The sequence below is a fragment of the Copadichromis virginalis genome, linkage group LG3 (genome assembly GCF_057382275.1).
Source record: "Copadichromis virginalis isolate Kocher_CV1m ecotype Utaka linkage group LG3, C_Virginalis_male_GT1.1, whole genome shotgun sequence".
Lineage (NCBI taxonomy): Eukaryota > Metazoa > Chordata > Actinopteri > Cichliformes > Cichlidae > Copadichromis > Copadichromis virginalis.
The window spans coordinates 23,968,646-23,994,689 of NC_140620.1; the positions used below are offsets into that span (position 1 = coordinate 23,968,646).

A 26,044-nucleotide genomic window follows, 5' to 3' on the forward strand; every position below is an offset into this window, starting at 1 on the left:
CTAGAGTGTTGTCACAAGACCACTCTACAGGGAAATCTCCATGGAGTGAACTTCTTCAGGCAGTGGTCCATCCCAACAAGGCCCTGTAGTCTCCACCTCACCAGAGTCAGCGGTGGACCACCTCGTGTCACCGCTCAGTTCAGCGCAGACACTACATGCCATTAAAACTTATGAATGCATCTCCACACACAGCCCCAGCAGGTTGTGGAACTCCAGCAAATTTGTCCCCAGAACTAAGGGATGAGTTAGTCAGGAGCTAGTTGTTGCATGTCTCTGGTGTCACTTGGAAATGTCTAATAAGGCCTGGGGGTGTCCCGTACCCCCATCAGATAGAGTATCACTCCCAATGCTGACATAAAACAGGACCAAGCAACAAGATTTGCCAACACCTCCATCTGCTGGACCATCTCGGACTAGTCCAGCAGTTTCTCTAGCTCCTCGTGATGCACAGCTGCCTGCTCCTGGTGCATTGCTACCATGTGAGCCAGTGCCTCCACTGACTGCACTAGGCAGATCATCATGCTGAGCTTGGATACCAACACCACTGTAGCAGGACATGACCAGATGTTTGGCAGTCCTTTACAAAAGTGTTTTTTATTTCCAGCGTGCTTACTTCTTGGAGTGTTTATGTGGGCAGCTTTTCAGCTCCCCTTCTGCAGTCCAGCATTCCTCACCTGCAGCTGCCTCCACTACTCCTCTCTTCTCCAAATCCCAGCAGCCACTGAAATAGGGAAAGTGTGGCTAGAGTAATGGCTATGAACTCTTAGATAGGGACATTTGAACTCAACAACCAATAAAATTTGACTAAACACAGACATTTTAACTTTCATTCTTAGTAGTGCCCTGACCTGCGTATTTGAACAAATGCATCTATATTACCAAATGTGACTATTTTGTTAGTTTTCTCTTCTTTTGCACTGTGTTAAATCTTCAGATTCATGATAATTTGTACAGTTCAAAATAGGATAAAAAATTCTGGCTTGTTTGGAAGGATTGCCAGGAGAAAGCTGTCATGGTCTGGAATCTGTGGACTCCGTGTTTATGTTTTGTGTTTATTAATATCCAGTGTTTTAGTGTTCTCTGTGCCTCCCTTCTGTTCCTTGTGTTGTGTTTAGTGTTTTTGGTTCTATGTTCATGTTTTCTGTTTTGCTTCCTCCCAGTCTTGTCTGATTAGAGTCAGCTGTGTTCCCTGCCTGTCTGCCATTTCCTCATTCCAGTGGCTACTGAAATACAGAATGCATGGCCAGAGTAATGGCTATCAACTGTGTCAGCCAGCCTTCCCTCGCACTGTCCCCTGAACCCACTCCTCCACCCCTCCCCTGCAGCTGAACCGCGAACCACACACTGGCAAATATGCATTTGGATATTCTTTGGGTGATAACTGCATTTAAAATTGTTGTGCTGATGGACTGTTTTGTTTTCCACTACAAATTGTGTAGCACAAGACCTTTTGAATGTAGAAGTAATATCACCAGTTTAACTAGTTTAACCATAGTTTGCAGAAAATGTAAAGACAGTAAACTGTTAGGTAGACCTGAAAAAGTAATAAAAGATAGCTATTTTAGTAAGTTAAAGAAAGACAAAAAGTTCATAAGGAACTGAGAAACTTTCCTTTCAGATAGGGACCTAATGAACTCAACTAGCTATAAAATTTGACCAAACACAGATATTTAAATGTTCAGATTCATGACAATACAATTCAAAATAGGATAAAAAAAATTCTGGCTTGTTTGAAGGGATTGCCAGGAGATAACATGTTCTTTCTAAAGAGACCTTGACAGTATCACTTTAAATTTGCAAAACTGCGTTTGAGCAAAGAACACTGTCTGTAAGATGAAGGAACATAAAGGTGCTTCATTCCTGGACTGAATGCAGATTTCAGGTTCAACCTGTTGTTTTTGGTAAGTGGAAAAACTGTATATGCTGCTATAGATACAAATTGTGTTACTGTTCATCTTTAATGTCACAATTTTATGTGTATTCAGAAGCTGATATTCAGATAACCAAAGTCAGCTCTGGGGTGTTAGAATGTAAATCCAAAGGCTGGTATCCAGAACCAGAGGTGTTTTGGCTGGTGAGCGAGAGAAAGATAATTTCTGCTGAGCCTACAGCTCAGAGGTCCTGATGACCTTTATGTCCTCAGCAGCAGACTGTCTCTGGCAACAACATCACCTGTACAATCCAACAAAACAACCAGTACAGAGAAGCTAACTAACTAGCAAACTAGACAAAGCCTACTGTATGTAAGCTTATTAAGAATTGTCATATGTTATGTGCTTTATCATTTCAGATGATTTTTCTGTTGATTTAGATACATCTACCGTTGCTGTATTGATTGCTGGCATTATGTTTTTAACTTTTGTTGCTTTTCTTGTTTGGAAATGTAGAAAAAATAACATGGGTGAGACTCTAATGTATTTTAAGAACCTTTGACTGATGCTGTTGTCCTAGTCTCAATGTACTGATGGATACCAATAAATGGCAATATTTTGTGCATCACTGCTAGTCCACAGTTCAACAGCACCAATTGCAAATGGAATCAGACAATATTTTAAAAATAGTATGAAAAGAAAAAAAATGCTTGGACACTGCGAGCATAATGGACAGAAAAAATATTTCTTCACATCATTATGCGGGCTGCAAGTAGAGGTGACATGGGCCACGAGATTGAGATAGAGGCATTAGAGCCTCTTAATGGGTGTTTTGTTTGGGTTTCCACCGGCGTGGAATTACCAAAAATAGATAATAAATAAATATAGATAATAGATAGGGCATAGACTAGCATATGATACAGGAAAAGACCACCGTGTGATCCATTTATTTCAACAAAGTAAGTGAATACCACCCTTTTAAACAGTAACTGTAACGGAATACAGTTACTTATATTTTGTATTTTAAATACGTAGCTGTGGTACTCCGTTACTCCCCAATACTGAGTACTGAGGTCACTGGAATAAGAAAAATGAAAAACTGAAAATATTACAAACACAGCAGACAGCGGCTTTAGTGTACACTTTTCATTGTTTTCAGCCCGCAGTGTCACTTCAGGTCTTTGTATGTTATAAATTTGTTGTTTTCCATATGTGTGACAGACCAACAACAACACATGCCCATTATCTACAGGGTCTGCCAAAAGCTTTTGTGTCTGTGTGTGTGTAAAACTTTTAATTTTATGTACAGTAAGTGTATTAATTTAAAAAAAAATTCTCAGTCATTATTTAAACTCTTTCAGGTTTATAAAATAAATTTAAATAGTCCTCTAAATCCTTTAGTCTTGGCCTCATATTCAAACACTCATTCTAATGTCTTTTCACATACTACTAGTACAACTAATAATAAAAATACATGAAATATTTTGATGTTAGCTGCTGGTATTCTGGAGTTTAAGACAGATTTTAGACGATGGATCATCAGATTTCTATTAAATTTATTTTTAACTTTGTTGTTGTTGAGAGGGGGGGGGGGGGGGCATTCAGCTAAAGGGCTGATGGAGAATCCACACCTCTGTATTCAGCACAAAACTTCAATCAAACTAAAAATAATAAATACATTTTTAAAAATCTAAATACCAGGTAAGCTACACTAAAACCTGAGAAATATTAGTGGGATCCTGGCACACACAGAGTCCAGGGTTTCACTTTCTATTAACGTTTTTTGCATGTTCAGAGCTGATCGCTCAGTTTGTCTCCATATGTCACTCCAGCTGTGTTTCGGTCAGCTCTCTGCACTCCTCCCCTGCAGTTGAGCCACAAACCACACCAACCAGAAACAAGTTTATTCTTGTTTTTGTTACTTTTTCTTTTTATGAAAGTTGCATTATCTAACTTCAAGTGGCAGTAAAGGATTACATGCATGACAAATTTTAGTAAAAATACTAATCATGAGCATTTCACAAGTTTTAAAACTTTTATTGGAAAATAAATCAAAATTTAGTTTTGAACGGAACATAACTAAAACACGTAAACCAGCAAAACGAACGATTTTGTCACAATGGTATCTGTTATACTTTGTACCAAAATACTATTCTGTATTGTTCAGAATACTCTAAGAACAAATTATAATACTGCTGACACAGGCTGTATTATTCAGCTCTTAAACAAAACAAGTTATAGCATATATGACTACTTCTACTAATACTAGTACTAATAATAATAAATCAGTATTTAAATGTATTACATATGGTGTCCAACCTTGAAATGAGCATATTCTTACTTTCCTTTAACTCAGTTGTACTGTTTTATAATGCTTTATTAACCATACATATGATGATTATATATTAATGAAATCTTAAATCCTTAGTTGTTAATAGTTACCTCATATCCTACATCTTTCTTTTCTCGTGTATTAATCACATATTTTAACCATATCACATTAGTAGTAGTAATATCACTTTCTCACTTAGTTGTATGCATGTGCACTACAGTTGGGCCTTATGCTCTATCACGTGAGTTCTACAAACACAGTGGGGCCATTTTAAGTTCAGGTGATACGTTTAACAGATAGTGAGACTCCTTCTACTTATCAGGGATATAAGTCTTCAGGTGACAAGGTCATAATTCTCTCTGTGAGGAAGGAGGGGCTAAGGATGGGGTTGCAGGTATATCCCCTGTGAGCTGGGCCAACATATAAGAGATGTGGAATGTCTTTGTCTGTGTATAAAAGCCGGGCTATGATGATCCGAGTGTTTGTCTGGGATGCTCTCCCCACATTGTAATGTGTTTGTTAAATACACTTCAAAACACTCACTGGGTGTGTTGCAGGTTATTGTTAAAATTTCCACGACAATAGACAATAGATTACTTGCAGATAACAACAGAGACAAAAGAAAGTCTGATTCAAAGAGTGTTAAACTGTGATAAAATGACATCGAGTTAAACCAAAAATTTTACATGTCATATGTCATTATCCCACATTTAAAGGGATTTAAGTATGCTTAACTATTGAATATTAACATAAACAAACATAAAATACAGCTCTTTATTTTCCGCCACCTTGTAAGCTACAGACACAAAATGTTAAAGTTGCATTACTGTCAATACTGTTTCAGACCAAATTATAATTTCTTAATTTTGCATTAACTTTGTTTTAGTAGAAAGACACACGCCAAGCAAAGATAAGCAACATGTAATTACCCTTTTATAACACGTGAAAGCTTAGATTTACATAAAACTGACAGTGGATGATAGTGTGTATAGACACTACACAAACACTATAACAATTATTAGAAAGTTGCAATTTTAACAAAGCAAATGTTCTTAATCTTCTGCACAAGTGTGTTTTGTCAGGATACACTGTGTGACAGGCAGATTTTAAACCCAATATGCAGGACTGCAGAGACAAAGGGTAAACTCGAGAAGGCTGCTTTATTACTGGAACTCACACGAAAATATATAACAAAGCTGGGCTTGAGCCAAAAGTGCAAAAACAAAATCCCAGTACACAGCAATAGATAATAATAACACAAAATGTCATATGTGGAAGAACACAACAGGGAACTGAGGAAAACTGAGTGCTTAAATATACACACGAGGTAATCAGGGAGAGAGACACAGCTGGTGAAGCAGAGAGACTGGCAAAATAAGACGGGACATAACATAACATGCGAACACCTAATTTAGCTGTACACAGGAAACACGGAAGAGAGTGTGAAAATATAACAAGAGACAACACCAAGATTATCAGAATACTAAAAGAAAAAAAAACAATTCAATTCAATTTATTTATAAAGCGCAAGATCACAACAACAGTGGCCTCAAGGCACAAATAAACATTAACTAAAACTCAAGGAGTAGATCATAACCATAACCTTAGAACTCTAATTTTGAGAACACTGGAAATAATTAAGAAAACCCTTAAGTGGGAATGAAGAGAAATGAACTCAAAGCACTCAGTCAATGACCCAGGAACCATGACAGGTTTGCCTCCTTTCTGCAGTTTACTGTTCAGGTGTTTGAAGTTTGCTTGTTTGTGGCCTGTAAGACAGAAAAGAAACCACTATAATATAACACTTAGCTTTTACAGGATATTGCCCTGATGTTCACGCTCGTTTTTTAATTTACTGTAGCCAGATGTGCTACTGTACATTTCTCTTTCATGCTCTCACTTTCTGTAGGGATGCTAGTCAGGTTAGTCAGGTTGCACTTTAATCAAAGGGTGGGGTCTGCAAACAGCCATTACTTTAAAAGGCAACATCAGAGCAGCTTGAAATTGACATTGAATCCTTGTGTGGTTTATATACTGTCAATATAAACTGCAGTTATAATAATAATGGATTGGATTTATATAGAACTTTTCAAGGCACCCAAAGTGCTTTACAATACCACTATTTATTCACTCTCACATTCACACACTGGTGGAGTCAAGCTATAGTTGTAGCCACAGCTGCCCTGGGGCAGATTGACAGAAGCAAGGCTGCCATATTGTGCCATCGGCCCCTCTGGCCAACACCAGTAGGATAAAGTGTCTTGCCCAAGGACACAACAACCAGGACAGAGAGCCCGGGAATTGAACCGGCGACCTTCATGTTACAGATGCGCTGAGCCACTAACCTGAGCCACGGGGCAACCATGACTCAGGTTAGTTAGTCTCTCAGTTAGTCTCTGGAAAGATGAATTTTCCTTTTAAGAACATTCCTAAGTCATTGAAAGTTATATATGGGCAATTTCAAAGGGCTTTTATTTTGGAAGACAAAATAAATCAGACTGACTTGATATTGACATGGTATACCTGTCAGGTTGTATACTTTCGATATGAACTACAATTATCCTGTGGAAACACGATTTTCCTTTTAAGAGCATTCTGAAGACACTGAAAGTAGTTCATATAGCGGCCATTTCAAAGGGCTTTTGTTTTGGAAGAGAAAATGTGACAGACATGACATGATGTCCCCGTGAGGTTGTATACTGTCGATATAAACTTACTTTGAAATCCAAATGAAGATATTGACAGGGCACTGTTAAAGTACAAGGGTGTGTCATTTGGATCTAACATTAGTGTGTGTCAACAAGATTAAATAATATTTGTTAGTATTGTAGCCTAGCTAAATTAACCAGCCCAGAACACAGATTATCTTTGGGGTTCATTTGTTATTTCCAGGACTTGCTTGGGGGCCGGAGTGATCCTTTGTCTGCGCGCTTTGCTGGTTGTTTATGATGATATTTGTACCTGTCCAGCTGACTTGCTCCACATGCCACAGAGAGCTGTATGGAATTCCTTTTTGGGGTACAATACGATCAAATATCACAACAACTATAACTTGTACAGGCCACAGTTCACTCGTGTGGTTCAAGTTACTAGGCCTGTGTATGTTTTTTTTTTAATTCTGTTTTAAGTGTGTGTGTGTGTGTGTGTGTGTGTGTGTGTGTGTGTGTGTGTGTGTCTTTGCATTAAATGTTGAAATATATATCAGTGTCCTTTTAGGTTTTTGTGAACCTTTATGTTTTTTGTTTTGTTTTTATTGCAGTGAACTGAGGACACAACGGTAGCTGTGGGACCTTCGGTGGTGGGTCGTTTTCCACACCTCCTGTGTTGTACAGCACAGGGTGTAGATTTGGTTTTTGCGTGTGATTTTATTCTCTTATGGTCCTCAGCTACTGGTAAGTCCAGTTCAATATATGGTGGCTTTATTTAATTTAGGACACTGGTACAGAATAGGCTGTGCCACAGTCAGTTTTTATTGTTTAATTCTTTTAATTTTTATTTTAACAAATGCAATTAAAGATATATTAGTATTGGAGGCCATCTTCCTCAGTCATGCATCTTTGAACCTGTGTAATCTTTTTATTTTATTTTTAACTTCTTTGATCACTTCATCACATTAAGTTAACGTGGAATAAACAAAAACTATATAACTTTGGTCTAATGATAATACCAGAGCAAATCACAGAAACCTAAGGGGACCATAAAATATGGTTTACAGTAATAAAATTGAATATATTTTTACATTAAAAATATTATTTAGTAAATTCTAAAATGTAGCTCACTGTAGGCAAAAAATAGTCTTACTGTTTGGATGGGTGAATAAATGACCGTCTCTGGAGAACTTGACTCTTCAACTGCTTGGGGAATCGGTGGCAGTGTGGAGCGTGATAATCCTGATTCTGCCATTGAAATTGAAAAGATATGTTTTCTTTTAGGAAACAAGGATTACATTTTTAATATAAGATCACTGTAAATATTTGTGCAATGTGCCTTAACTGTGCTGGCATAAGTTTATAAAAGGCAGGAAATAAAGAAAGAAATGCAATAAAATGTCCAAATGTTCATAACAAACAAACCCAGTTCTTGAGTTTGTTCTGTCTTGTTTATGATCACAGTGGTGTAAACAGGTTGTTCTGAGATATCGTCTGAAGGGGAAGAATCATCTGTAGGCAAGAGAGGTTATTATGCATGTATGTATTAGAATATATATATTTAAACAATAAAGCTGTTCTTTGGTAGCCCTCACGCTTCTCTTTTTCAGGCTTTGTGCTGTGGTTTGACCTAAGACAGAGTTTTAAATTATCGAAGCATCACCAGTGTCTAAAACAAAAAAACCCCACATACGACATACCGAGCAGACACAAAAATAATCCCTCGGTGCAGCATATGTCACATAAAAATACCACACTTCACTTTAAGCTTTCATTTTAATTTTGTTATATATAAACTTTCTATAAATTGTATCATTCAGTCTCTCAAACATGCGATACACTTTTAATCTATTTAAATTGATTAAGACAAAAGTCATCCAGTCCCACTGTGACTGGTTAACAAATTTGATTCATAAAAAGATAGAAAGCCATAAAATTGGTAACAAGCATGAAATAGAGTAATACAACTGTGATAATTATTTCTCTCTCACCTCCTGGATGGTCTTCATCTGAGTTTGATGCTACTGATGATGTCTTTGAGGAAACTAATGAATAGAAAGAAAAACCCAGCATTAGAAAAAAATTCCCAAAAAATTGGGAACAGAAGATTATTCTTAGAAATTATGTAAACTGAAAAAAAACTGAATTACCTCTGTGTTTGCAAGTATTAAGAAATCCGACTACCAGCAGTGTCAATATTATCACTAAAAGAGGCAACACAATCCACAGCAGGAATAAGTCAGGAGTGGAATTGAAGTCATCAGACAGGGTCTCTCCTGAAGAATATGCTGCAATGGTACAACTTTATAAATAGCATTGTATTTGTAAATTTTCTGACTTTAAATATAAAAAAATGTAACGTCATTTTTATAACATAAACATTTTCATGAAGACCAAAAGAACAGAAATCTAGTTGTTAGAGTCACATTTCTCTCTCTATGAAGCTCAGACACAGAAATAAGTAAATATAGTTTTAGTCTTACATCTGACATGAAGCCAGCTTTCTGGTGACGTTCCAACACCAGAAATGCTGCACTTGTATCGTCCTTCATCAGACCTGGAAACACTGTTAATTTCCATGTTGTCAGAAGGGCTCCGGTCTATGAGGCCATCGTCTTTGTAGAAATTTGCACTTTGGTTGGTGTGAGTTGTCTTGCTTATGCAGCGCAGAGTCACATTGTTTCCCTCAAAAACAGGGAAAACTGGACTCTGTAGAATCACAGAACCATCTGAAGAAAATGCAAAATGGATTTTGTTTTTAACTTTTTAAAAAGGTAAATGACAAATAAATTCTGTACCATACAAGACAAAGTGGATAATAAATCTCACCTAATTTCAAAATAAAACTCTTTACTAATTTCACAAATATGATGAACTTACCAGTTATGGTAATGTTGACACTGTTGCTTCTCTGACCCCCTTTATCCTCACACCAGTACTCTGCACTGTCTGTTACATAAGTTTGAGTAATTGTGCATGAAGAGGAATTTCCTTTACTATTACATAATGGACTAAAAGATTCTAACTTGTCCTCAGAGGTTTTGATTCCTCTCAGTTCAGCAGAACCATCAGGGCTCTCACAAACAAAAGATAAAGACTTGAATTGAAAGTGTTGGAGTCTGTTAGGAGTCACACGAAGAGTAGCTGCACCTGAAAATTAGAAACATCACAAGATTAATAGTAAACAGATTAATCAAAATTCTTATAAAATGTGTTAGTAAAAGATGATTAAACTTAAAAGGATTTTAATAAACATCATCAACAGACTTGTAAGATGTTTAAGTCAACCCCAACTTACTCACTCTCCAAAAAAGTAAAAAAAGATTATTTATTTTATTAACGTCTCTAACGTACTCACCCATTTTTTGGGGCAAGCTATTTTGAACATGTGTCCCCAGCAGAATAACTTCAAGCATTACTAGATCAGCACAGGAAAACTTTAAATTATTTCATGTACAGACATATATACAGTAAATCTGAAAATATAAAAATAAACCTAACAACAATTACTCACATAGTCTGAAGCAGAGAGTTGTAATCACCATGTTGTCTTACTGCTGACTGACTGAGTAAAAGACTAAAATACAACTGAAGAATATCATTGGGGGAGGGCAGGTTTCCTGTTCCTGTGCAGTTGATTTAGTCATAATTCTTCAACATATATGAGTCTGACAGAATTCAGCTGTAAAGGAGGTCCACCATTCCTGGACCTGTTCATCTAGATCACTTGAAAAAAAAAAATAAATTGGGGTGGTTATCACATTTACATTACAAGTGTAATTAGTTGTGTGAAGTGTGTATTCATTTTCTGCCTTGTTATAACCCCACTGATTTTCCTATAGTTTTGAGATCTTGTGTGATTTTTTTTTATATTGCATGTCCAGGCAACACATAAATGCTTTTGCTATTTATTGTGGTCTAACCTGTCAAGGACAAAAGAGTAAAGATAATTCTGTATCAAGCCTTGTAATCATAGTAGTGCTGTCAGTGTTAATCTCGTTAAAAATGACACATTAATGAGCTAACCACGCTAACGGGTTGAGGACGTGCAGACCCACACATGGGGTGAGCCGCAGTAACCCGCTAACGGAGATTAGCTGCGTTAATGCAGTTATGACATTAACGTCATTTTAACAAGATTAACGCTGACAGCACTAAATCATAGCTTCTCTATTTTCTTTAAAGTACAGAGAGACTGCTCAATGGCGTGGTGCTTAGCACTGTTGCCTCAAAGCAAGAAGGTTCTGAGTTCAAACCACAACATGAGTTCTTTGTGGAGTTTGCATGGTCTCCATGTGTTTGCGTGGGTTTTCTCTGGGTAATCTGGTTTCCTTCCACAGTCCAAAGACATGCTGGGGTTAGGCTGATTATTGTTTTTAAATTGCCCACAGATGTGAATGGTGAATGGAGTCCATGTGGGTACACTGTGGGAAGACCCACAAACCATAGGTGTGGCCTCTGTAGCTGACAGTCTGACCTTAATTGCCTTGAAACTCTGGCTTTGTGTCAAATTATTATGTCTCTTACTTTTAACCATAGTTTGACGCACTCTTGTTATTGTTCTCCAAAAACCTTGTTTTACTCATGTCAGTTTTCCTTGAGCCCCAAGTTTTTCTTCCTCTTTCTTCCCATGCCACGTTGTCGTGTTCGTCTTTTTATCACGGCTGCAGCAGCAGTCATGTTATGTGTGGGAAAAGGACTCGAATGCAGGCACTTACTGAGATGTGAGGGAGATTTATTGTAAATAATGGAACACAAGGCGAGGATGGCAAAAACAGAACTAAAGATAAACTAAACTAAAGATAACCTGAACTGGGAAAAACTAAAACTAAACAGAAAACCTGAACATGAAGGGGTGGAGAGCAAAAGTAACATGAAGGAGGTGGTGAGCACACACAGGTGCACTCTATTTAGTCATTAGCACTCATCAGGCAATGTCTATGGGCAACTGACTGCACTCAGACCAAAGGGGGCTGAATAATTACACACCCCCCACTTTTCAGTTATTTATTTGTAAAAAATGTTTGGTATCATGTATGATTTTCGTTCCACTTCTCACGTGTGCACCACTTTGTGTTGGTCTTTCACGTTGAATTCCAATAAAATTGATTCATGTTTGTGGCTGTAATGTGACAAAATGTGGAAAAGTTCAAGGGGGCCGAATACTTTTGCAAGCCTCTGTATCTCAATCCTACCACTAGTTGGCACTAACTCACTCTTCTTTAAAAGATGCTGTAATACCCTCTTTTGCACACAGGGTGTGGCACTCTATTGAATAGACACGTGGTTACTACTTCTCTTTTCTTCTGTGCTCCAGCACTCACTTCTGGTTTACCGGAGGTTGTTTGATTCTGTAGACAAAACAAAGACAAAAGACACAAAGACAAAGACAAGAACAATGACAAACAAAAACATTTACCTACTTCGTTGCTTTCATAGAAAGCACAATATCCTATACAGCTTTAAGCATTTGTTGTACAACATATTTTCAGTATGTTGTCTTCAATCTTCTTAGATTAAGATATTTTAATTAACGTGAGTACTCATTAGTTTTACCTGCCTCAAACTTTTAGAACTGAAGAAGCTTGTCGAATGAGAGGTGAAATGTTTTGAAGTCCAGACGCTTTTCTTTACAAGCTCCTTAGACTGATGAATGCGTAGTTATTGTTTTGTTATACTCCTTTTTAGCAAGGAAATCTGAAAGTGCTCACTAAAAGTGAGTCTACTGTGATTGTTTTAGGTATTACAGAAAATAAAAACTTTCTAACAATTTATGAAAGCATCCTCCTGTCATTTCTCATGTAAGCAGTTGTTACCTGTTGTATTGGACAGTTTTTGGAGTAATTAGGAAACCACTTAACAATTGCATCAACAAAATTATTTAACAACTCCTTGCTGTGTTTCTTATTCAGTCTGCAGCATGTTCATTTTTGTGTGCAATATTGTTAATGTGAAATAAAATTATTTTAATAATTCCTTCATTGTCTTTTTTTGTCTTTTTTTGATAATTTTGGCAATTACACACTTATTTAACTTTGCATAAATATTTATGCTTGAATTATGCTGAAGCAGAAAAGTGAACCAACGCTTGTCAGTGTAGTAACAGTGTATTTACAATCTGCTTTGTTCTCTCTGTGTTTATGTAGGCAGTTTTTCAGCTTCCCCGTCCACAGCCCAATGTTCCTTGCCTGCTAATTGCACCAAAAGTATATGTGGCACCATTTCCATAACTTGGTCAAAGGCTGAGCATAGAGTGTTGTCACAAGACTGCTCTACAGGGAAATCTCCTATGAAGTGAACCGCTGGAAGCGGCGGAGCCTCCTAAGAAGGCCCTGCTGTCTCCACCTCACCAGAGTCAGTGGTCTAGTCAACTCAAGTCACCAATGAGTACAGTGCAGACACTACATGTCATTATAAGTCATAAATGCATCCCCACACACAGCTCCAACAGGTTGTGAAACCCCAGCCAATTTGTCCCCAGAATTAAGAAACGAGTCAGTGAGGAGCTAAATGTCGCACATTTCTGTCTGTCACTTACAAATGTCTAATAAAGCCTTGTGGCATCCCCTTCCCACATCAGGTAGAGCATCAATCTCAGTGCTGACAAGAAATAGGAACAAGCGACAAGTTGTGCCAACCCCGCAGTCCAATCCTCAGCTTGGTCCATCAGTTAATCAGCCCCCTCACGATGCACCACTGTCTGCTCCTGATGCATTGCTACCACCTCTGCTACCATTTGAGCCAGTGCGTCCACCGACTGCTCTACGCAGATCATCATGCTGAGCCCAGATGTCAACAGCACTGTGGCGGGAAATGACCAGATACGTGACAGTGTGGTAATAGTGTCTTTTATTTGCAGGATCCTTTCTTCTTTGAGTGCCTATGTGGGCAGCTTTTCAGCTCCCCCTCTGCAGCCCAGCATTCATCAGCTGCAGCTGCCTCCACTACTCTTCTCTTCTCCAAACCCCAGCAGCTACTGAAATAGGAAAGGCATGGTTAGAGTAATGGTTATGGACTCTTAGATAGGGACCTAATTAACTCAACAAGTTATCAAATTTGACCAAACACTGATACACTCTCTTTCATTCTTAGTAGTGCCCTGACCAGCTTTTTTTAACAAATGCATCTATATTACCAAACGTGACGCTTTTTTGGTAGTTTTCTTTTCTTTTGCACTGGAACAATGTCCTTTAGATGGACAAGACCTAAGTGAATATGTTTTTTACATAATGCCCCATGCCACTTTTTTCAACCACGCACAGCATATCAGCACAAACATCTCGTACGGGCTTCTAAGTATGGTGATGATTTAGACTTGTTTTGAGCCACATGACCTGGGCACCTTGCAGTCATGAACTCCTTATACCAAAGTTTTCTAGAACTAAATGTACAGTCATCTGTTCAACAAATTAGCCAAATTAGCTGTCCCAGAACAACAATCACAGCCCTGACCCCCATCGTGAGCAAATGCTTCAAGAAGCTAGTCAGGGACTTCATCTGCTCTGCACTACCCGACTCACTGGACCCTCTACAGTTTGCATACCGCCACAACAGGTCCACTGATGATGCCATAGCCCTGACACTACACACTGCCCTGTCACACCTGGAGAAGAGAGACACATATGTGAGAATGCTGTTTGTAGATTACAGCTCAGCATTCAACACCATCGTTCCCTTGAAGCTGGACAGGAAACTGCAGGATCTAGGACTGAGCAGCTCTCTCTGCAGCTGGATCCTTAGCTTCCTGTCTGACAGACGCCAAGTGGTCAGACTGGGCAGCATCACCTCATCCCCCATCACACTGAACACTGGTGCGCCACAGGGGTGTGTACTGAGCCCTCTCCTGTACTCACTCTACACCTACGACTGCATGGCCACCAACAACTCCGACATCATTGTGAAGTTTGCGGACGACACTACAGTGGTGGGTCTTATCACCAATGGTGATGAGACGGCCTACAGGGAGGAGGTCAGCGCCCTGACCCACTGGTGTCAAGACAACCATCTCACCCTCAACGTCGCAAAGACAAAAGAGTTGATAGTGGACTTCCGGAGGTGCAGAGAAGTACACACCCCCATCACCATCGACGGCGCTGCTGTGGAGAGAGTGAGCAGCTTCCGGTTCCTTGGTGTACATCTGGCTGAGGATCTTACGTGGTCAGTACACACAAACAAAACAGTGAAGAAGGCGCAGCAGCGCCTCTTCTTTCTCAGGAGACTGAAAAGATTCGGCATGAGCCCCCGCATCCTCAGGACCTTCTATCACTGTGCCATTGAGAGCATCCTCACTGGATGCATCACCACCTGATATGGCAACAGCACCGCTTACAACCACAAAGCTCTCCAGAGAGTAGTGCGGTGCTCTGAACGGATAATTGGAGGTGAGCTTCCCTCCCTTCAAGACATCTACAGGTAGCAGTATCTGAGGAAAGCGGGGAGGATCATCAAGGACTCCAGTCACCCCAGCCATAAACTGTTCAGACTGCTTCCATCAGGAAGGAGGTTCTGCAGCATCCGGTCCCGTACCAGCAGACTGAGAGACAGCTTCTTCCATCAGGCCATCAGACTGCTGAACACTACATAGACACCTCAGCTTCACTTACCAGAGCTTCAACATTATGCACTCCACACTGTATATAAATGCCACTTGTTTTGCACATTTCCAACTGCGGACCTCTGTATATTTTATTTTATTGTTTATTCTATTTAATTAAAAAAAATATGTATATATATAAATACACACACACACACGTAGATATACATATTTAGTATACACATTCAGTAATGCGCATACACTCTTATATTGTACATATATTTATTCATATAATTCTCAGATTTACCGATTCTTATATTTTGCTTGTTCTTATGTTATTGTATTTTCACACACCTCTGTTGCTTGTGAAGCTCGCACACAAGAATTGTACTGTAACAGTGTACATGTGATGTGACAATAAAAGTGATTTGATTTGATTTGAAAATTCAGTAATGCAACAGGACATTTGACCGAAGCACACCTGCAAATCTACACCAGAATGACTAAAAAAGAAGAGGGTTAAGGTTTTGCAATGGTCCACTCAAAGTCCAAACCTCATCCTGATTGAAATGCATAGACGGGACATTGCATTTGTACATAAATTCCCACAAACTTCAATAAACTGAGGCAATGTAAAAGAGAAGAGTTAGCCATTCATTTACGAATTAATATTGTCTGTATGGACAGCAATTAAAAAAAAAAAGTTTGATTAATCTGTTATCGGGCATCCTCTCCAGGTCTGAGCAGGGTGAACTGTTCCCTGGATCTTTCACTCCTAGGGGTTCTTGAATCGCTCTTTGTCTGGCTTTGCTTTGCATTGTCCCCGACTGATGGCAGTCATATAGTATGATGTGATTCCATATTAGATTCTTGATAGATGTGGGTTTCAGTCTGGTTCTATGTGCCCCTTTTTAACTTTGAGCACACGCCCCTTCAATAATTTCTTCATGGTCCCCAATATCCTCTTTAGGCTGGTTATCAGTGTAACATATGTAAACGGTATTACAGGAATCAGGCAGAGATCATTTACAGAACACTATTATAAAACCAATAATTTTCTTTGTAATTTCCCAAACTTTAGCCGCGCCTCATGTGCATATGATCACCTCTTAATGAAGAGCCTTCTACAGACAAGAAACAACCCATCTCTGCCTGTTTGTGAAACCTTAGTGAATGCCATTGATGTGATGATGATTTAAATTTTACATTATTGTTTTTAAAAATCCTATTTTTAAATTTCGGTACCACAAAGTATGTAACTATAACTGGCATTAATGCATCTGCTTTGTGACATTATGTTGAATTTATCCCTGTGCAACTAAAAAATATGCAGAGAAATGGGAGAATTTTGCAGAATTTGAGAGTTTCTGTTGCTGAATATGTCAGCAGAATTTCTACAATAAGGAAAGCATGGTGTTGTTATTATTCACAGGAATTTAAAAACACGGCAATAAGAAAAGCTAAGGAAAACATGTTGTTTGGACAATTCAGTGTTTTGATCACTGGAGAGACTATTACAGTTAATAAAGCAGAGACAAATGAGATGGTGATGGAAAAAAGAGCAAGGAGTGAAACTATACATGAGATTAAGCATTATATGGGAGTGTGAGCATGAACAGGTCCTATGGTACCCCCTTCTGACCAGTAAACATTGTCATGTTTTAAGGTTATATAAGGCCAGAGTTTAATAAAGCAGTTCACTGGTGCATGGCTGCAGAATTTTATAACTGTGGTGATCAGCTGCCTGGCAGGAGGATCAAAGTACAGCCTATTATTTATATGTAACCCATTATAGAAGGAGCTAAGAACAAAAGAAAGAGAAAAAAATAACTCAAACACATGCACATATAATATACTTGAAAATGTTGTTAAACTGTTAAGTGACATGACAATTACAGTGAGATTGATCTTTATTATTAAGTTAAGCATTGATGAGTAATGTTTCCTTATTCAGCATTAAAGTAATGTTTGTGATACTCAACTTATCCGGTTCAGAAAACAGTGCATACACCTGAAGTGTGTACCTGAAGACATTATACACCAGAATACAAAAAAGGACCGCTTTGTATAGCTCTAAAAAAGATTGGATTTTCATAGTCTGACAGGTAGATAAGATGAATCGAGCAGGTGATTTAAGGACTTGGCAAACATGGACAGGATTTACACATTGTGGGTATTTACACTTTGATGTACTTTGAAATGCAAATGCTGCCCAAAACACAAGCTCCTTGTTGAACGTAATAACAAACTACTGAAACCATTTTGAGCTCCTCCTCTTTTTTACACATTGTCTGTACTGATCTGGTGCAGTATGCAACAAAGGACAACCGTCCCTGTGTTTTTCATGCTCAGTGTTTATCTGATAAATAGACCGATGAATGTTAGAAAGTGATCCGACCGGAGTGTCTGGTTTGCAGTGACTCGTTCATACTTGTTTAAATTCCTGTTTCCTGCTCGGCTCCAGCCACTCGTTTCACTTTGAGAGCAATAGTTTGGATCACTGTGTCGGAGTCTGGGGTCTTTATCTGTGGTAAGTCTTTTTGTTTATTGCGTTTCTTTATTGTTTGTTTTGGTTTTGAGTCAGAGAAGAAACAAACAAGAACCTTATAACAAAACCCTAAAACTGTAGTAAAAAACAAAGGGATTTTTTCTACATGTTACTGAATAAAGTCAGGCTGTTTTTTCTCCGTCAAAATGTGAGCGGTGAGCACATACAAGATAACAAATGTTGTTGAAACCTCCCACAAAGCTCCAAATGTAGCAGCAAAGTGTGAGAAAAGCAGTATTTATGTCTATAAAGAGCTGTTCTTGGAGTCGTGCAGAGACCTGCACTTAAAGCAGGACTTTGTGTCATCGAGGTGACTTATAGGAACTCTGCTTTCAGTTTTAGTTATGTGCTTAAGTTACACTGATATGGAGCAGACTCATTTCAAAATAAAAGGTCATAGTCTAAGCTGATCTGTGTTCCTGGTGAGTGTTTGATGGGTCACCTCCAGCCTTGGCTGAGCCTTTGTGCTTTTCTTTAATGTATTTGCCAAATAGAGATAAAACACTGCTGCTGATTGTTCTGCTGGTTATAGAGTGGGTGGAGTCAACTCACATGAATTGTTTCGGTTTCTTTTGTGAAAATGACTGCTTGATACAAACTCAGAAGCCCAGCTGTCTGAAATGACTGAAGACGAAGCATGTTTGTAGTTTGTAGAATTTACGTATATGAATATCCCTGCAAGGGACATGGGAGGAAGAAAAATTAAGACGGACTTTTGCGAGATCTCACAAAACAAACTCGGGATTTCGCAAAAGTTTTAGCCGCATTCTTCGGAGGCCGCCAGCTTGAAGCCGACCGGGAGGTCGAGGCACAATGTGCCGGGAATGCGGTGTTCCTCCTGGCTGTAGTAGGTCTCGTTAGCTTCGAGATGGTGGGTGTCAGATCTCCGAAAACGTCAGAGCACTTTTGCAAATATGTGATGTCTTGTAAACCGAGCAGATATCTGACGTTTACACAACTACATTCACACCTCAAAATATCTTTAAAGTTTATTTTGTGACCCAGAAAGAGTAATATTACAACTAAGTAGCTGCCGCCATTGTTGGGATTCAACTTTTGCAAGATCCTGAGTTTGTATTGTATCTCGCAAAAGTTCATCGTAATTTTTTTTCTCCCATGTCCCTTGCGGGGCTCCGAAGATGAAGTTCTTTTACTTACTTACACGCTGGACTAAAATGTTCTAACTTCTCTTGCTCTCACAATCAAAAGATAACGACTCATATTGAAAGTGTTGCAGTCTGTTAGGAGTCACATGAAGAGTAGCTGCAGCTGAAAATTAGAAACATCACAAGATGTTAACAGATTAATCAAAATTCTGATTAAATTGTTTTTCTAACTTCTCTAACCTTTTCATCCATTTGTCGGGTAAAGCTATTTTGAACATGTGTCCCCAGCAGAATAACTAAAAGCATGACTAAATTAGGACAGGAAAGCCATAAATTATTTGATGTATAAACATATATACAGTAAATCTTAAAATATAAAGAGAAACCTAAGAACAATTACTCACATAGTCTGAAACAGGGAGTTGGACCTGTTCCTCTAGTTCACTCAAAAAAAGGAAATTAGGTGGTTAGTACATTTACAAGAGTCTAACTAGTTGCCTGCACATGTGATATCACAGACTCACATGAGATTTCAAACCACAGGAAAATCAGTGAGGTTATATTAGGAAGAGAAGAATACACACTCCATATATATGCTATTGTTATTTATTGTAGTTTAACCTGTCAAGGACAAAAAAAAGTAAAGATAATTCTGTATCGAGCTTTGTAATTATTGCTTTCCTATTTTTTTTAGTATGGAGAGACTGCTCAATAACCTGGTGATTAGCACTGTTGCCTCAAAGAAAGAAGACTCTGAGTTCAAATCAAAAAGTTCTGTCTGGAGTTTGCATGGTCTCCCTGTGTTTGCGTGGATTTTCTCTGGGTACTCTGGCTTCCTTCCACAGTCCAAAGACATGCAGTTTGTGGGGTTAGGTTGATTGGTGATTCTGAATTGCCTGTAAGTATGAATGGTTGCCTGTGTTGGCTGTGCAATAGACTAGTAGCCTGCAGGGTGTACGTCACCTCTCACCCTGTAACTCCAGCCTCCCCATGACCCTGACAAGGACAAGTGGAAGAGGATGTATGGATGGAGTGACAGCTATGTGAAATTTGTTATAAATCCAATAAATTGGAGAAAATAACGGTGTGCATAACACATTTTATGTTATCTAGACTCTAGAAATGAACTTCCATGGGTTGGATCAGTGGTTCCCAAACTTTTTTGTTAGGCTCCCCTTTCTTTTACATGAAAAATCTCCCCCCACCACTCCGTTGTTGACAAGGAAACAGATTTCGCTACGCAACGTCAAAGGTGCGTGCCTTTTTTCACGTCATGCTGTGCACCACGTTATTGTTTACAGATAGAGACAAAATACTGTTAATCTTACTAACTTCAGGTTTTACACGGTTACATACACACACGAAGTTACTGTCCCTCCATTGAGAAAGGCAGAGGCATCACAGTGTGATTATTTTACATGTAGTTGTTTTTTCCCTGTGTAATAATATTCAACATTGCTATCAATACATTTAAAAAAATGCCTCTCTGTGCAAAAGGGCTTCAAAAACAAAAACAGCTGTGGGATACTGTTTGTCCATGATTTGAACCGAGGGAACAAATCGTGGCAGGATCAGCCTGATTTTATTTGTATCCCACGGTAACTTTCCTGTATAAAGAGCTAACATCTCCAAAATGTCAGGAGTAGTTAGTCATTATAAGAAGTGTTTGTAAACTTAAAATCAAGAATGTGGGATACTGTTTGTCCGTGATTTGGAGAGCCCAGTGTGTGTACCCACGCAGGGGTAACTAATACTGTTGCAGAGACCTACCTCGGCACCTGTGCAGTTGAAGCCAAAGGGAAGATATGCTTCACCATATTTCCTACTTTTTGTCTTGAAAGGAAAGGTTGGTTTGGAAACATATTCAGCGATGCTTCATCTCCTGCTTGTGTGGGAGCGCTTTCAAAAACCTGCTCATTATGCTAGCAGTGTCCAACCGTTATTTTATTTATTTATTTATTTCATTTTCATACCTCCCCCCCCTGCATTGCCCCCCCGGGTTGGATGACCTTTGTAGTAAATAAGTTAATTCATCAGTTAATTGAGTGGTCCAAGTAGGTCCAACTTAAATACATTAAATAGAATAACAGGTAATGCTAAAATGAGGCATTTTAATCATTTGGCAATCCTTTCCATGATTGTCTTCTGTTCAATAGTTTTTTGTTTGAGTGTTGAAATAAATAGATTAACAAAAGTAAACAAAAGCTCATCCTCAGCAAACATGCCTCCATGGAGACATGGACACTGTGGGCAGCCGACTGTAGACCGCATATACTGGCATGAAATGTAGGGTATATTTGTCCACAGTGTACACAAACAGTATGCAAATGCTCTGGGCGTGGACTGCCCTACTGGAATTCCACTGCGCAGGGCCCCACTGTCTCACATGTTACGTCGATACCAAGGCCCACAGTTGGCTGCCCACCCGTGCTCCACAGTGAACACATGGTACATATAAAAGTGGACATGACACACTGAAATGTTTTTATTACTGTGAAGCATTTATTGATGTGACCCACTTCTCCTCTGCAGCTGAGCCTGGGGCCACACCTCCTCAGTACATTATTGCCACTAACTCGTATCAAACATGGAACATTGCTCCATGTACCACTGAGAACGGTGGAGCTGTGTGGGGAGGCCAAACTTGCAATTATATCAAGCAGGGCCCAAATAGGTGTGTCTGTGTTTGCACACCTACTGTAATGGAAGTGCTGATGGGCCATGAACTAAGCTACATGCAGAACAAAGAGGATTTTCTGTGAGCAATCTGTATTATGGTAAATCAAATTGGTAAAACAGGAAGAGCTTTCTTTCTTTTGTTTTTCACTGTTTAACTCTTACTTTCACTTACATTTTTATAAGATTGTAGGAGATATATCAGCAAATCTGCTCCCTGCAGCAAAAAATACACCAAACAACTACAAACTCTTTATGAACTTGATAAGATAGACAGAAACAAAGGAACAGTCCTCATCAACAGGTTTCTTAATTGCTGCTGCAGTGTTTATGAAACTTAAGTGTTACTTAGGAGCAGGCTCAAAGTTCACACTGTAAGTGAAACTATCACTGATCATTTGTACTCGTTTTTCTTTAACAGTCATTCAGTGAGTTGCAGAGAGAGAGCACAGTCAACGGGTATGTTGTCTATTAAATTTAATGTTATTATTAATGTGACATGTAGCTTCTGTCTAAAAAACTGTTAAAACTGTTGGAGTCAAACTGGGTTGAAGAATATAGTCCAAGTGTAAGTTGTTCTAAAGCTTTTATGTGGGTGGAAAAGGTGAATCTATGAACTAGATTTTTCTGTACCTTTACAGCAGGTGACACTACTGCAATTGTAGAAGACAGTATAGATAGCATGATCTACTACACCATTTAAATCAGCTGTGACGGATCAAGGACACATCTAAAACCTGCAGGGACACCGGCCCTCGTGGACTGGGATTGGGGACCCCTGATCTGCTGCAGGATGGCTCATCAGCAGGATGGACTTTTTCCTCAATCACTGCTTAAAGCTTTCAGTGTTCTGATCTTCATCATTCTCCTAAAGGATGTCTGTAATGGTAATTAATACATAAATTGTCACGGTCCTGAGTCAGTGACCCAGTGTTTTGAGTTTCTTGTGTCGAGTTTTTGTATTATGATCTTAGTTCTCTTTGTTGCCCCAGTTTATTCTTTAGTCTAGTGTCTTAGTTTGGCTTTCTTGTATTCTCTTTAGTTTTCTGAGTATTTAGTTAGCCGCCCTCTGTGTTTCTTAGTTGCTCTGTCTCCCCTAGTCAAGTCTGCATCTATGTTACATTTCCTGTTTTACTTTGAAGGTCTGTGTCCTACGTGAATGTACTGAGTTTCGCTTCCCTTGGGTCTCGTTATGTCCGATTTCTCCCAGCTGTGCTCCCTCTTCCGTGTCTCATTCCCCTCGTTATTTCCCAGTGTATTTAAGCCCTGTGTTTCTGTGTGTCAGTGTTGTGATCTCCCTCATGCTGTGTGTTTCTCCCTGTGGCTTCCTGTGTGTTTTGTTAGATTCTTCCCAGTTCAGGTTTTGTAGAGTTTTGTGTTCAGCAATAAAAGCTGCCATTTTGAGTTCAATCCCGTTTCCAATGAGTTTGCGTTTGGGTCCAATTCCTGCCTGCATACAGCTGAAACATGACATAAATAAATGTTTGGTTTTTTTCATATTTCAAGCACACATTTTAATTATTTATATTTGTGCTTTTAATGTGCCTTTATTAAGATCCATGTTTTAAGAAGTCAAAACAACACTGGCGGGATACAAAACTGTTTTATTTTTATGAACCAACACATTTCAGTTTCTATCAGCAGAGGTATTTAAACAGGATAGCTATATAGTATTATATTTTAACAAACACTATACACTAACAATAATATTAATAGTTTTAGAATCAGAGAAGATGCTTGTTAGAGACATGGCCTTTAGGTTTAGTAATTTTAAAAAAAATTGTGAGATAATGCTAAAAAAATCCCTCCTTCTGGTGATTTCTTATTTAAGAATTATTATTACTTGTTTTCAGGTCAGCCTCATTTGATTGGTCCATCTCAGGCACTGGTGGCAAGAGCTGGTGATGATGTAATTTTGCCATGTCATCTGGAACCTGCATACGATGTTTCTATAAAGACACTGGAGTGGACAAGATCTTCCCTTGACCCCAGATTTGTCTACGTTTCACGTGCCAGTCAGGAAATCGAAAAATTAAAAAATCCTACTTTCAAAGGAAGGACGTCATTGTTTGTTGATGAGCTCAAGTACGGAAATATTTCACTGAAAATCTCCAAAGTGAAATTTGATGATACAGGGACATACAAATGCTATATTCCAGAGATGGACAAAGAAGCTTTCGTCGAGCTAGTTGTTGGTAAGTAGCTTCTCGTCTTGTATTGTGCAGTCTTGTCCCTGGTATAATTTAAGAGCTCTTTGTTCTTGCCCATGATGGAGAGGTCGGAATGGAATAAATTGATTCTGTAGACAAATTTTTTGTTCTGGATTTTTTTGTTCAATAGTCTCTCGCCATTAAAATTAAGCTAACATAAACATTTTAGACTCTTCATTTCTTTGTAAGTGACCAAATTTATGAATTCAGAAGTCTATTAGCTTTACAGGTACACAAGTATATTTTTGCATCTTGTAATTTCATTAATGCCCATTGACTTTGAAATGTCATGTTTTCTTTTGCTCAGCATCAGATGCTGCCACCTCACCTGTCATCAGTTTATCAGGGATTGACAAAAACAGAGCAGGAGTGGTTTTACAGTGTGAGTCTGCAGGCTGGTATCCAGAGCCTGAGCTGCTGTGGTTGGACGGGGAGGGAAACCTCCTCTCTGCTGGACCTACAGAGACCCTCAGAGGTCCTGATGACCTCTATACTGTCAGCAGCAGAGTGACTGTGGAGAAGAGACACAGCAACAACATCACCTGCAGAGTCCAACAGAAGAAAATCAGCCAGAGCAGAGAGACACACAGACATGTTCCAGGTTCAAATTATATTATTGCATTCATGATAGAAACACTTTTTGAACATCTGAAGTCCAGATTTCTAGGTTTTTGTTTTGTTTTGTTTTTTTACCATTTCAGAGGATTTCTTTGAGGTCCCATCCAGTTCTCCCTCTGTCATCATCGGTTTGGCTGTTAGTTTGGCTCTTTGCATCATGCTGTTAATTTCATCAGCTGCTGTCCTGTTATGTAGAATGAAGAAACACAGTAAGTCACTGATAAATTTTTCCTACCTCTACTATAAATCAATGTTTTCATTTTCATTCCTTCTTATTTATTTTTAATTTCAAAAAGAGAACAACAGAAGCCCAGAGGATCAGATTGATGTGGGAGGTGCTAAAGTTCCTCTGAGAGGCTCTTCTCCCAAAACTAGGAATAAGACTTCATTCGTGAGTGGATAAACACGAACAAGTTAAATATCAAGATGTTCATTGTTTTTCAGAAATGAGATGAAATATTAATCCTAATTTAAAAATAAAACTATCTGAAATAATGCTTAACAGAAAAAAAAAAACTGCACACGGTTACCACACAGACATTATGGGTGTCTCTATGAGCATGTGATGTGATCAGTGATATGTGTGTGTGTCTGTGTAGGAAACAGAAGTCAGTATTCATCCTAAAGATGTAATCACTCTGCTAAAGATCTAATCATCTTACACAATGACAATCATATTGATCCACAATTCTCTAAAATTAGCTAACTAGTGAGAGAATCGAGAACTGAGAGGAAAATAACTACAGTATAACTAAAAATCAGTTTATTTGACTACATTTGTGCTGTTTGTTTTTTGTCTAGCTGCACTCAAACGTTTGGGTTTTTAAAGCACTTTATAAATGAGCACTGTGTGGAGGAGAGCAACTGACCAACACAAGCTGATTTTGCCTCCTCTGGCGAGTGTACCAAGCTGTGCAACCAGTTGCTGCCATCAGCGCTGTTTTACAACATAACGGCCACTACATGCACATCACAGCACAAATATAACTAAGTTTCTTACTGAAGCACGTTTGGGAATCGAGAATCCCATCAAAGTAGGTCAATGTGTGGCAAGGAAAAAGCAGATGCTCAGATGAAGAGATGTAACACTAGGGGTCCACTTTAACCTCTGACTTTGGCACATGTCATCTCTTTTTATGCGACATCTCCTGGCTCAAATCAGTTTGATATTTGAAGGCTCACAGTGATGTAAAATAATGACTCCTCAGCAGTGCGTAAAAAAAAAGAAGTAACAAGCCTGTTCTGAAAATATAATTTGTCAAAAGTACAGCTATTTGTTTAAAAATGTGAGTACAACTAAAAGGATCTCAGAAAAATACTCAAGTAAAGATACTGAGAAATTATACTGAAGTACAGTAACAACGTATTTGTACTTGGTTTGTCTGCCATCTCTTAGTGGCCAATAACTTGGACGTCGAAACTTCAGGAGGAACAAAAGAGGAGGGAGAAAGCTGAAAAGAATCTGCAGGACATTAAAGAAGAGGTTAGTATTTGTTATTTGG

The 26,044-nt window shown here is 38.7% G+C and overlaps 2 protein-coding genes across 2 annotated transcripts in view; one reads left to right on the forward strand and one right to left on the reverse strand.

The window, feature by feature from the left end:
• Positions 1-5,343: 5,343 nt before the first annotated feature.
• On the reverse strand, positions 5,344-9,573 carry LOC146713548 (uncharacterized). Its single transcript, XM_085448609.1, has 6 exons — positions 9,335-9,573; positions 9,002-9,139; positions 8,843-8,896; positions 8,277-8,363; positions 8,005-8,099; positions 5,344-5,972 (listed from the first exon to the last, which is right to left on the reverse strand). The coding sequence occupies exons 1-6, from the start codon at positions 9,429-9,431 to the stop codon at positions 5,943-5,945; spliced, it is 501 nt and encodes a 166-aa protein (XP_085304735.1). The 5' UTR covers positions 9,432-9,573; the 3' UTR covers positions 5,344-5,942.
• A 12,932-nt stretch (positions 9,574-22,505) lies between these two features.
• LOC146713549 (uncharacterized) overlaps positions 22,506-26,044 on the forward strand; it is a 43,526-nt gene continuing 39,987 nt past the window's right edge. The window contains exons 1-6 of the mRNA XM_085448737.1: positions 22,506-22,601; positions 23,568-23,909; positions 24,232-24,525; positions 24,626-24,751; positions 24,839-24,933; positions 25,939-26,025. Of these exons, the coding sequence (XP_085304863.1) occupies positions 22,508-22,601; positions 23,568-23,909; positions 24,232-24,525; positions 24,626-24,751; positions 24,839-24,933; positions 25,939-26,025 (1,038 nt within the window). The 5' untranslated portion in view covers positions 22,506-22,507. The remainder of the gene's footprint in view (positions 22,602-23,567; positions 23,910-24,231; positions 24,526-24,625; positions 24,752-24,838; positions 24,934-25,938; positions 26,026-26,044) is intronic.